Raw genomic sequence first — 12,453 nt, forward strand, 5'->3', positions numbered from 1 at the left:
AGTGCCCGTGAGCTGATGCTAACGTTGGACAACGTTCAAGGGCACGAGACAAACTGATGGCAGGGAAATGCATTGAGGCTTATTGAGTATGTAGAAACCACATGCAGTTTGGAAAGTCACTGAGCTGAATAAAAATCAGAGGAGAGACTTCAGGGGATATGTTATATACATTTTCCTGGCCCCTTACGATTCTCCAAGCAGCTGCTTGTGGCCACGGTTGGGAACAGGGCACCGGGAGGCAGACCTTTGCCTGACAACTTACAGCCACCCTGAAACTCATTAAAGAATATAAACCCACCTTTCTTCAAGTTACTTTAGAGGAAAGCTTTTCCTTAAAGCATTTAACTCATTACTCCTAAGGCAATTAAAGGGAGAAGAGTAGAAATAACCCTTTGCAACTGGGGAATAAATAAAAATATATCCTTGTGCACTCGCTATTGCTACAGCCTAATCCCGCCGCAAAGAAGCCCGTACCCCACAGCTGGTTCCTATCTGCTTTGGGGAACGCAGAGGAGAAGCACAGCTGTGCAGACACAAATAAAGAGATGGTGCATTCTCCACCCTCGGTTACGGGAATAGCTTTGAGGCAGAGCTGGTTGGGGGAATTCTGCTGGAACTGTGTTCTGCTGAAATATGCAGTTCCACTCCAATCGAGCCGTCTAGCAGAACGGGATGGGTCTGCCAGAGTTTTATTTGGAAAGAAAAACGAGGGGAGTGGGGGAGAAGTTGGATTGTCAAAACATCCCATCCTGATAGCCTTAAAATGAAGGTTTTTAGTTTTAATCACTTTTTGCTGTAACTTTTTGCCTTACAGTAGAGAATGTCAAAAGTTCCTACTGATGCCGAATGCTTCTTTTGACAGCACTGTATTAGTAATTTACTTTTGTGGCAAGTTTAATTCTTTTTTTGTGAGTGTATCTGAATGGATCCCCCTGCATCCAAATTGCTCCACTGTCTCACACTGCAAGGACGTGTTTGCAGATGGAGTTTGGCTGAAGCAAAATCTGTACAGTGGAGGGAGGGGTAGGAAACCACATAAGCAAAACAAGTGGAGTTGTCCCTGCTTGCATCCTTCACGTGCACGAAGCAGAAAGGGCTGACGCCAAGGCCAGAGAAGGAGCAGTATAAAAACAAACCGTGCATGGACAGAAACCCACAGAGTGAAATGCTAGAGATATGCAGGCTAATGCTTGGATAAATCATCTCCGGTTATCAGTAACAGATGCCTGAGCTGAGGTTGGGGCCTCACTGCGTGATAGATAAAGGACAACCGCTATCAGGAGCAGCGCTTCAAAGTCAGCCCTGGCAAACCTAAATTAGGGTAACAGTGGCCTGAGGCCTCCCTACAAGGAGAAGCGGGGGTGTCCAGAGGAGTTGCTGGCCCATCAATAAGTGGGTGCCCCTTGGGAGGGTCCTCATTTGCTCATCAGACGTGAGGCTGAAGGCCACATAGCAAAATTTGCAGGGCCACCATGTGATGGCCACCAAAGCTCCTGAGGGTCGCAATGGCCTTGTGAGATACATGCTCCCTGCCGGCTAAGCTTTGGGAACTGCTGGCACAGGGCAAGTTCCTCCCCTGTCAGAGGCTTGTTAGTGGATTCTTTTGTTAAGTGGGATGAGCCCAGGTTTGCCCAGGTCGCTGGGGAGTTCCCATTAATGATGTTAGTGGCTTTATGCCTCTGGAAGACAATGGAGGCAGACGGAGACCTGCTGGGGAACGGGAGCTGGCAGTTCAGGCTAAAGTGGAGGATGGAGATCTCTAGGACTGTTGTTCTGCATATTCGGCCAGTGCTGAATTCACTTGAAAAGACAACAACTGCCTTCGGGGGGATGAGGGCGTGGAAAGTTGGCAGCTTTTACTCCCCAGAAAAAGGCATAATGAGAGCCAGTGGCTGGAAGCTGATGCTAGGGAAATTCACATGTGAAACCAGGAGCAAATTTAACTAGGTGAACAATTAAACATGGGAGCAAGTTATTTCTGAAATGGCGGATTTTGGAACTACATGAATCGCTATTTTTTCAGTTCAGCCAACAAACCAAAAAATACCGAAAATATCCCACATTTGGCTCAGCCTGAAGCAAAGTGAAATTTTTTCCCCACTTTTTCCTGCTTCAGCAGCACCAAAAACTAATACTGAATTAAATAAATTACTATTGAATTAAATATTTTGTCTTCCCAGGGACAAAACCTTTTGATTCCTTGGGGGCTCCTCTAACAAAAGCAAGTGACAGGCATAAAAGGTGACATTTAAGCGCCGTTCTCCAAAGTAGCACAGCAAAAAGCAGTACCTTCTCTGTTCCTCAGCAGCCTGGTAAGTCAAGTGCTCACCCAGAGTGTGGCCACAGATCAGTTCTCCCCTCCGTCTCAGGACACTCATCCAGCATGTTTTGGGACACCACCCACATCCTCATGGGTAAGGATTTGCTCCGTAGAGGCGAACAGCAGCTGGTGCCAGACCACATGGTGGGGACGGCAATAGGAAGACCAGGGAGAGGGAGGAAGCGGTATTTAGGACGCGGGAGTGAGAAAAAGGAGGCAGCAGCTGTGAGGTCTGGCTATAAAAAGGCTGGGAGCTGCCGCAACGGGTCCTCTGAGGGGGGTAATCTCTGTCCTTCTCGTTGATGCCATTCTAAATATGTCTTGGAGCTGAGATCACGGGCAGGTTTTCGCTGTCACCACCAGACTAGCACTTCTCTCTTTTGCTTTCCATCTCCCAAGAAAGACAGAAATCAGCCCCAAAATTTTTTGTCTTGGGGTTTACCAAAGCACATCACTCAGTGAATAAATGCTTCATGCTCTAAACTGCCCGAGTTCCTCATTTTCTCTTTTCTCATTGAGGAACAGATGCCTCTTGGAAAGAGAAGATCTTGTCTGACTGGCAGACTTGGTGCACACATTTGGGAGACTCTTGGTTTTGGTCAGAAATGAATAGCTTCTCTATACTCAGAGGCCACCTTTAATCCCAGCAGAGGTTTGGAGGCCAGGATGCTGACAGCAGTGTTTGCGTGATGCTCTGTCTAACAAAAGAACCCTGCCTGACCCAATTACGGCTGAATTCTGCCACTTCCAAAACAGGCATAGCCATGTGCTCAACCTGCTTGGCTCGAATTCCTTAAATCCACGGCATAGCCCCAAGCAGGAACAGGATAATGCTCCCATCTGCCCTCAGAGGCAGAGGTTGGGCTGAACCTGCCAGTGGAGGAGAGCTCTTCCGTAGATGCCTTCCTTTTGCAGGTCAGCTCATCTCTTTGTCCATCAAGGCTGCAGTCTTGTCCCCATGCCTCAGCAGAGCTGGGGGGTGACCTGCCACCCTCCAGGCTCAGCTGAGCCCATATGCGGTGCTGACAATGCAAAGGTAAAAAAAGCTTCTTTAAAGAAATTTACCCTATGGCCAGGGATGTTCTTACAATCAGGTTGGCGCATACAGGTCCTTGGCGAGAGGGTTAATTTCGCCTCCTAAAAATACCTTGGGGTCAACTTAGAACAGGTCACTTGAGAACTTGCGCAGGTGAGTTTTGAATACATTCAAGGATGAAAATTCCCCCATCTTTAGGTTCCTGCTCTGATGGCTGACCACCTTCATGGTGAGTTGAAAGGTCTCCCCTTCTTGGGGATGAACAAGCCCACTTACCCTGTCTGCCTATGTCCTGTACTCCAAATCTGACCACCTCGGCGGTCTACGCTGGACTTGCTCCAGTATACCAATGTCTGTCTTGTACTGGTCAGCTCAAACTGGACCCAGTAAGCAGAGAGGGTCTCACAAATGCTGAACAGAGGAGAAACTCCCTGTCCTTGACTGCCTGGCTGCACTCATGTCGATACAGTGTGACAGAGCTGTCAATCCGTTGCAGCCATGGCTGAACCAAAGAAGGTTTGGGAACCTTTTCATGGGAGAATGAAGAGGTAAATAAGGGAATTAGTAAACAAACTACCACTAACCACTCTTGTCTACCTGCTGCTAGTAACCACACAGGCACTACTGAGACTTAGGGGCAGATCCAGAGCAGTCTTGAAGATGTACCTACCCATTTGCAGGTTGGGGCCAAAACTGCCTCAGAGTCCTTGTGTCAGCTCTCGGCAGGAGGGCAAAATGAACCCTTATTGACCAGCAGGTAAGGCAAACGGAGGGTCTGAGCCTACACCCGCGTGTCCCAGAGGTGCAAAAGTCAGCAGATTCCCATGAAGGTCATTGAGCATACGGAACAAAGACCAAAAATTGCAGGATTATGTCTAAAAATAGACAAGATACAGCACATCAGTGGCAGTGCCTTGAATAATGATAAGGGGAAGATTGTTTCTGCTGCATAAAGTGAATCATATGGGGGCATTCAAACTTCCCCAGAGTTTCCTTCTTTTTAGCCAAACCCAAACTTTGGCATCTACTTTTTTTTTCTTTCCCCCAGTTAAGGCTCTTTGAAAAAAATTACGAAAAAAGCTCACATTGCACTGTACCCAAGGCTGTTTAATCACAGAAATTGCACTGGCTAGACACTAATAGATCATTTTATCCCTTGCTATTTCTAGGGATGCAAAGGAAAAGGAGCTCTGTTCCTTTAAGCTAGCAGAAAGCTTCTTTATATTCAGGTGGAGTCAAGCCTTCCTGAGCTATAAAGTTGCAGGGAGAGGCAGGGGCAGCAGCTGTTTTGCTTAGATCTTAGCAAGCTTCCAGTCTCATCATGGTAAGAGCATGCCTTGTATTTGTATTAGTCTAAGCTTAAAATATAGATTGTGTATTTTCCAAGTGTACTGAGCTGAACAGCTTACTTGCTCTTTTTCTCTCCTTTCTCCTGGGGATGTTAATTCCGAACAGCTTTGTTTAATTGCTGATTACCTTATGGTTTATTGATTCAATGTTTGCTCCTTATAAGGGAAAAGTGAGGGACTTGGTTGGAGAAGAGCTATTTAGGTGGCCTCTTGCTGCTTTTCACTCTGAGTTTGCAGCTCCTGAGGTGGGGTCTGTAGAGTTGCAAAGTTTCTGTCTCTTTAATGCAAGTTGGGTTTTACTTTTCTGGGGGGACCAGCATATCTATGTGATAGACACAACTATGTGATAGACTAAAGTTTAAATTTTGACACTGCTGGCCCTTTTCCCAAAGCTTAACACTTCAACTCTTGCACTGCCACAGGGAACTAGTGCAACTTGCAGAGACCTTTAGGGTTTTTTTCCTTAGGAGTGAGCTGCCATGTTGCCTTTGTCTGCTACAAACCCTTGGGATTAGATATGAAATTAATAAAGTCCCCCTTCCTTCTAGCTTTTTAACTGAATCTTTAATCTAAAGAGTTTGCAGCTGTGAAACTGAAGTGGATTGATCTGGTTACTAAAAAAACTGCAACCCTGAACAGTGCTGGCTGATCTAGCTGAAACTCTGTAAAGAATAACACAACTGTCACCTTATTGTGAATGCAAAAGGCTAACTTGTTGGAAAATCTGATGGTGTCCCTTTGCATGTTGCAAATGGAAGAAAACTTCAAAGTAACTCCTAGCGAGTCAGCTTTTGAACTTTTCCTTTTATCTGCTGACTACTAGAGTCTGTCTTGGCTATAAAACAGTTAAACATTTACATGGCATTTCCAATGGGAAAATCAGCTGGACAACAATAGGCAGCCTATAGCCAGAGTCTGTAAAATGCAATTCATCTTGATGCAAATGTTGGAGAGCTGGGATCTCAAAAAAAAAAAAAAAACCTTCTGGCATATTGGAAGGGGGGGGGAACCTGCAGGAAAAAACTGCACTTTCCTCCTTCCAAGCAGGCCCCCTTTTTTTTTGTTCCTGTTCCCTGTGCTTTGGGCTGAAAATACCAGTGCTCCCTTGAAGCAGGTGCTGGGACTAGGGAGCTGGGAGAGGATAGTGAGCGGAGCAGCTGTCCCAGCTAGTGCTGGTGAAAACGGCTGTGGCACTGACCCTTGCAAACTGTGGTGAGGAGCTATTGCAACCATCTTGCTGAGAGGGATGGGCAAATGGCAGTCAGCATTTCCCACATAGTGCAAATATCAACTCGGAGAGGGAGGACTTAAACACAGCCTCCACACCCAAGCAGAACCGGTGGTCTCGGCCCAGACCAGGATTAAGCGGTGTTTAGCCAGCTGTGGGTAAAGGGGTTGGTGTCCCTCTGCGGTACCAGGAGCATTAATCCAGTTAAGTGTCTAGCTTTATGGTGGATGACCTGGACATGTGGTGGCCACTGGAGTTGCTTGAGGACTGAGAAATGTCTTGGCACATCCATGCTTGGAGACTAAGAAGGGAGAAGTTGCATTGCGTCCTCTCCTGATGGCTACTGCCACAAATGGTTGGTGTCTAGCATTACTTAGAGGGTAGTGACTTTCAAGGGACAGAGTCCTTCTGGCAGGATAGTCATGCCCAGGGGTGTGTACGCACAGAGTGTCCTCTCAGCCCTGAGACAACTGGGCTGTCAGTGGCATTTGTCATGCTCTGCTCAAGGTGGGCTACTTGGAGCAGGGGAGCTGGGCTTATCTGGGGAGACTCCCAGCTTGGGGTAGGACTGGGTGGTGGTGTGAAATGAGGTGAGACCTGAACAAAGCTGCCCATCAATGCTACAAGTAATGGGATCAGCTGCACTGCTTGCCATCCCCACGTGGGATCACCAGCTCCCTTTCATGGTGATCCCTTGGGAAGCAGCACTGCCCCGTGCCATGCATGGCAGTAATTGGGAGTCTCTGCTTGGGAGCTGGGACATGAGCCTCTATCATCACTGCAGCAGTGCTTTGATCTTGGGGTGATAGAAACACCACAGATGCCAATTACCTAGGGAAGCACGCAACCATCAAAAGTCCCCAGAGAGTCTCCAGAAGATGCTAGTACCTCCAATACTGCCCTGGAGGTGGTTAGAGGCTCCTGGAGGGTGACCTGGTTAAATCAGGACTCCGAGCCTCTCCCCGGGTGTCAGCTTGCCCTTGTTCTGGCCGTGGGCAACTGCTGAATTCTTCCAGCCTCGTTTCCTTGCTGTGACTCCCAGTTTGGCTGTGGGTTTCCCAAGCTTGGCTTCTCCCTGCTTGGTGCAGAGCTTTTTTTAGCTCAGGGAGCCTGGAGCTGTTGTCCCTGATGCCCCATTGCTCTGGGACCCAGGGGATTGACAGCTGCTCTACTCCATGGCAGGGCTGGTTGAGCACTGATTGAGGAGCCAGCGCTGCTCAGCTGCTTCCTGCCTCAGCACGGAGCCCATCACCTCCTTCCTTCCTCCTCCTCTGCGCTGGGAGAGCCCTTCCTAGGGATGCTACGTGTGCAGCTAGGCTGTGTCCAGCTGCCCTGCAGATCACGGTTTGATCCTCGCTCCAACTCCCAGCCGTGGGCGGAAGCCGCCTGTTTCCCTAGTCATCAGCAGTAGCAAATGGCTCAAACAAGAACCGCGGGGGCTAGTGCTAAGTTGCAGGATGTCTAAAAATCGCCTTAACAAGTCATTTCCCCTTCCAGAGGGAATGCATTTCCATCCACATCGGCCAGGCTGGCGTGCAGATGGGCAATGCCTGCTGGGAGCTGTACTGCCTTGAGCATGGGATCCAGGCAGACGGGACCATCCCTGGCCCCAAGCAGGTGAAACCTGTGGAGCCGAAGTCTGAACAAGTGGATTCTTCTTTCGAGACCTTCTTCTGTGAGACAGCATCTGGGAAGCACGTGCCCCGGGCAGTGTTCATAGACTTGGAGCCCACTGTCATCGGTAATAGTGGGGCAGTTGGGTGTTGTGGCATCTTTAACTGTGACTCCTGACCCTTCTTACTTGGGGCTCTTGTTGCCATCCATATTACCCAGCAGCTCGCACACCTCCGCTCTAGTAAAATGTCTCCAGCCATTCGAAGGAGACAAAGTTTGCATTTCCAAATGGACCTGGAGTGACAAACCCATTGCTCTACTACACTGACTTGTCTTTAGTTTACCGCTCCTTTAAGAGACCTGCTGTCTTGAGCAGGATCCTCAGCAGATGTAAAGCGGCATGGGTTTATTAACCTCAGTGGCTCTGAACTGAATTACACCATCCTATGACCTGATGTGGCACATCTGGTTTTAATGCTACCTGTGAAGCATCTTTGGGCAGATGGGTGCTATACATTTCATGGTTCTATGGAAACTGGGTGTCTTGCTACTGCAAGCTTTCTACTTCCCCGTCCAGCCCCAGCTCCCTTAGTGATCTCTGGGTGTTTGACTCAATCATGGCACTTTGATTTAGAGTACATTCCTAGAAAACGAATTCTTTTTATGCTCAAGGAACTGGTGGAAATGACTCCCAACCACCTGCATCCATCTACCTGCTTCTGCCTTCTAGGCTTCTCCTGGGCGTTTGCTCCTATCTTACCATCTAGGATATATGACTCATTATTTCTTCTAATGGAAGGAATGTAGACTTTTGTTTTGGTTTCACTTAATTTTTAGGCACCTTATCAAGGCACTAAATTGGGAACATAGTGAGTGAGCCAGTAGAATATGAAATGTATCCAATATTGAGACTGAGTGGGTTTAAATACCCTCTGGAGGTGTCTCCAACCTCATTGTCTGCATGGAGCCTAGAAAAACTGCTCCTAATGCTTGTCTTCATAAGGTGCCTGAAGCTGGGCCGGATACATCTAGCAGAAATGTCAACACTGGAGGCACTCCATCTCCTCTTCAATGTGCTGTAGAGCAGAGAATGGAGGCAGTGCTTCCAGCCGCCTCAAGATGCTTTGCAACAAGCAGAAACACAAGCTGCATATGGTAACAATAATCCTGCGATAATATTGGAAACATAGGCAGCGTCCTAACTCTTTAAGCTAAATTACATTAGGATCTCAAGGTGGCTGCTGGGCAAAGATGGAGAAGGTATAGTAGGACCTTGACGAATTAGCCTGGACAGGGTTATTCTTACCCCTTCCATTATTCCCAGTCTGAACTAACCATGCCATGACTGTCATCTCACATGGGCTCCTGGTAGATTTGCTATGTGTTTTACTCTGTCACACTAATGTCCGGAACCTGTAACTGTGTGCTGCTCTCCATGAGTGTTCCTCCTTGTGTAGATGAGATCAGGACTGGGACCTACCACGCGCTCTTCCACCCAGAGCAGCTCATCAGTGGCAAGGAAGATGCTGCCAACAACTATGCTCGTGGCCACTACACCATCGGAAAGGAGATTATAGACACTGTCCTCAGCAGAATTCGTAAAATGGTAAGAGAAGACAGTCTTTCCCTTAAAATAACACACCATGGACAATACAATTAAACTTTGGGTTTGGGGTAAAAGTCTTAGAAGAAAAACCCCTTTATGTGAGCTCAAGGGCTGCTGCTGCTGTGATTAGGTTTGGGGCTCAGTAAAGCAAGGGGCCATCTGAACCTTTATATCTGCCTTAAAAGCAACTGTCATTGCGTATTGTACATGAATGAAGTGACACAACACTAGATGTAAGAGACAGAAGAGAAGGACTTTTGACCACAGGGAAGCCACACCCTGGTTGTGCAATTGTGGATATTAATTCTAAATGGACAATTGGTAACCAGGCTGCAAAGACCAAACTCCACATTTGATAGGAATGAAGCAGGATTGTAACAATGTACTTGGATGCCTGTCAGTGAAATGTTTTTGAGATGTCTCCTAAGGGTCTAGGACCCACACGCTACCTCCCATCCCCTCTCAGATGCTGAGGTATGCATTGAGCTGATAATGGAGCAATTTGTCAAGAGTTTCCATCTGACCATGCGGAGCTACCTACGGTATCTCCATGGAAATACCGCAGTCGATTAAGACATACTTAAGATGCTCAGTGGGGCGATATACTGACTGAATCCACACTGGGGGTTAGGTGCACTCTGGCTAGTAAGTGTTCTAAGCAGAATTTATTGCCTGTATTATTTGGGATAGTTATTCCAGTCCTTAACAAAGAGAGGTAAATATACATTATTCTGCTGCAGGCTGACCAGTGCAGTGGCCTCCAAGGGTTCCTGGTCTTCCACAGCTTTGGGGGAGGCACGGGCTCCGGGTTCACCTCCCTCCTCATGGAGCGGCTCTCCGTGGAGTACAGCAAGAAGTCCAAGCTGGAGTTCTCTGTGTACCCAGCCCCGCAGGTCTCCACAGCAGTGGTGGAGCCCTACAACTCCATCCTCACCACCCACACCACCCTGGAGCACTCGGACTGCTCCTTCATGGTGGACAACGAGGCCATCTATGACATCTGCAACCGCAACCTGGACATCGAGCGTCCCACCTACACCAACCTCAACAGGCTGATTGGGCAGATCGTCTCCTCCGTCACTGCCTCCTTGAGATTTAACGGTGCCTTGAATGTTGACCTGATTGAATTCCAGACCAACCTGGTGCCCTACCCTCGGATACACTTCCCGCTCACGACCTACGCGCCCATCATCTCGGCAGAGAAAGCCTACCACGAGCAGCTGTCGGTGCCAGAGATCACCAATGCTTGCTTTGAGTTCTCCAACCAGATGGTGAAATGTGACCCGCGCCGTGGCAAGTACATGGCATGCTGCCTGCTGTACCGGGGTGACGTGGTGCCCAAGGATGTGAACGCGGCCATCGCAGCCATCAAAACGCGCCGGTCGATCCAGTTTGTGGACTGGTGCCCCACGGGCTTCAAGGTGGGTATCAACTACCAGCCTCCCACGGTGGTGCCCGGGGGAGACCTGGCCAAGGTGCAGCGGGCTGTCTGCATGCTGAGCAACACCACGGCCATCGCGGAGGCGTGGGCCCGCCTGGACCACAAGTTTGACCTGATGTATGCCAAGCGAGCCTTTGTGCACTGGTACGTGGGGGAGGGCATGGAGGAGGGGGAGTTCTCGGAGGCCAGGGAGGACCTGGCTGCCTTGGAGAAGGATTATGAGGAGGTTGGAAGGGACTCGGCAGATGGAGAAGATGAGGCTGATGAGGATGAGTATTAACAAACTGCAGTCTGTTCTTAATGAAGTCAAACCTCAGATGAAATGCAAACCCTCTGTCATCAGGCTAAACTGGTCCTGAGTGCCTGGAGGTGCCAAAGGATTGTCCTGAACCTCAACGCTACTGTTTGACGTATTATACCTTTTCTGCTTGCATAGTCTACGTGCTCATAGTGCACTTCTGTAGTATGGGTGTCTCGAGCTTTATCACACTGCTGTTTATCAATGAGTGAAGCTGAATAGGTGCCTAGCTTAGTGTTGGGGACACATCCTGTCTGGGCAGAGGATCCTGGTTCCTAGTCCAGGGGAATGTTGCAAGCTGCCTGCTTTGGCTGAAATGGCAAATTCTTGCTCTGGCTTTTACTGTAAAAGCACCTTTTAATTAGAAATGTACCTGTACACTTCTATGCAACTGTCTTTTTGTATTTGAATAAAGATTTTTTTTTTTGCTCCGAGTTCTTTAGATTTAATCAGGGTGTTTGTGTGGGGAGGTCCCAACTGCATGGATGTTGTCTTGGGGAGAATAACAAATGCTGATAAGGGTGTGCTCTGGGTAGGCCATCCGTGAGGATCATCAACCATAATTATTGCTGTGAGGGAAATGACCTATATCTTGCAGGGACTTGTCTGTCCGGAGCTGGATGCTGCTCTTCTCACCTCCAAGAACAGCCTAAAGGAAGCGCGTCTGGGAGCAAGCAGGGAATCCCCAGTTTGACCTGTGCCATAATGGGGACTAGTGCCTGGGTAAAGAGTACCTTTTTGGTGGGGTTTTGCCTCTTCACCATCTCTGAAGCTTGTTTGTTGCCTGAGCAAGTCCTGGCTGTTGGGGCAGTGCTGTAGCTCTGAGCTGGGGTCTTGCTCAGGAGCTGCTGGAGTTGGTGTGAGTGTGAAACCAGCCCCATGTGCCTGGGGTTGGAGTTTGCCCTGAGAAGCTGAGCCAGGCCCATGTGATGGGGTGACTCAGGAGGAAAAGCGATGAAATGCCCCTGATAAGATACGGAGAGGGAGTGTTCATAAGCCTGTGGGATAAGAGAATGGCTGGCTCCATGCTGCATTGCGTCTCTTGGTGCCCTGCTCATGGCTGTTGCATTACACTTTGTGTTTGTATACCACAGACCCACATCCACCCTTTATTTCAGTGCTGGGCTCTGTCTCGAAGTGGAGTCAGTCTTTCCCTCCAGGCATCCTCCATGCCCTGTAGCTAGGGATCAGGTTAGGAAAGCTAAAGCCGTGATAGAACTAAATCTGGCCAAGAACATCACCAAGCCCCCCCCCCCACAAGCTGCAGAAGGCAAAGGCGGGGACTGGGAGGATGAAAAGCCTCCCACTGTGGGAGAACATCAGGTTCAAGACCATCTAAGGCACCTGAAGGTGCACAAGTCCATGGGACCTGATGAGATCCATCCCCGGGTCCTGAAGGAACTGGCGGATGAAGTTGCTAAGCCACTATCCATCGTATTTGAGAAGTCGTGGCAGTCTGGTGAAGTTCCCATTGACTGGAAAAGGGGAAACATAACCCCCATTTTTAAAAAGGGAAAAAAGGAGGACCCGGGGAACTACAGGCCAGTCAGTCTCATGTCTG

The 12,453-nt window shown here is 48.8% G+C and overlaps 1 protein-coding gene across 2 annotated transcripts in view; it reads left to right on the forward strand.

The window, feature by feature from the left end:
* TUBAL3 (tubulin, alpha-like 3) overlaps positions 1–11,323 on the forward strand; it is an 11,780-nt gene extending 457 nt beyond the window's left edge. The window contains exons 1-4 of one of the 2 annotated variants that reach the window (XM_009331010.1): positions 4,626–4,680; positions 7,431–7,674; positions 9,005–9,153; positions 9,894–11,323. In XM_009331010.1, coding sequence (XP_009329285.1) covers positions 4,678–4,680; positions 7,431–7,674; positions 9,005–9,153; positions 9,894–10,874 — 1,377 coding nt within the window. In that variant the 5' untranslated portion in view covers positions 4,626–4,677 and the 3' untranslated portion in view covers positions 10,875–11,323. Of the gene's footprint in view, positions 1–4,625; positions 4,681–7,430; positions 7,675–9,004; positions 9,154–9,893 lie in introns of those variants that run through there. The other variant, XM_009331011.1, reaches the window with a different exon arrangement.
* The last annotated feature ends 1,130 nt before the right edge of the window (positions 11,324–12,453 follow it).

The sequence above is a fragment of the Pygoscelis adeliae genome, unplaced genomic scaffold (assembly GCF_000699105.1).
Source record: "Pygoscelis adeliae isolate BGI_AS28 unplaced genomic scaffold, ASM69910v1 Scaffold129, whole genome shotgun sequence".
NCBI lineage: Eukaryota > Metazoa > Chordata > Aves > Sphenisciformes > Spheniscidae > Pygoscelis > Pygoscelis adeliae.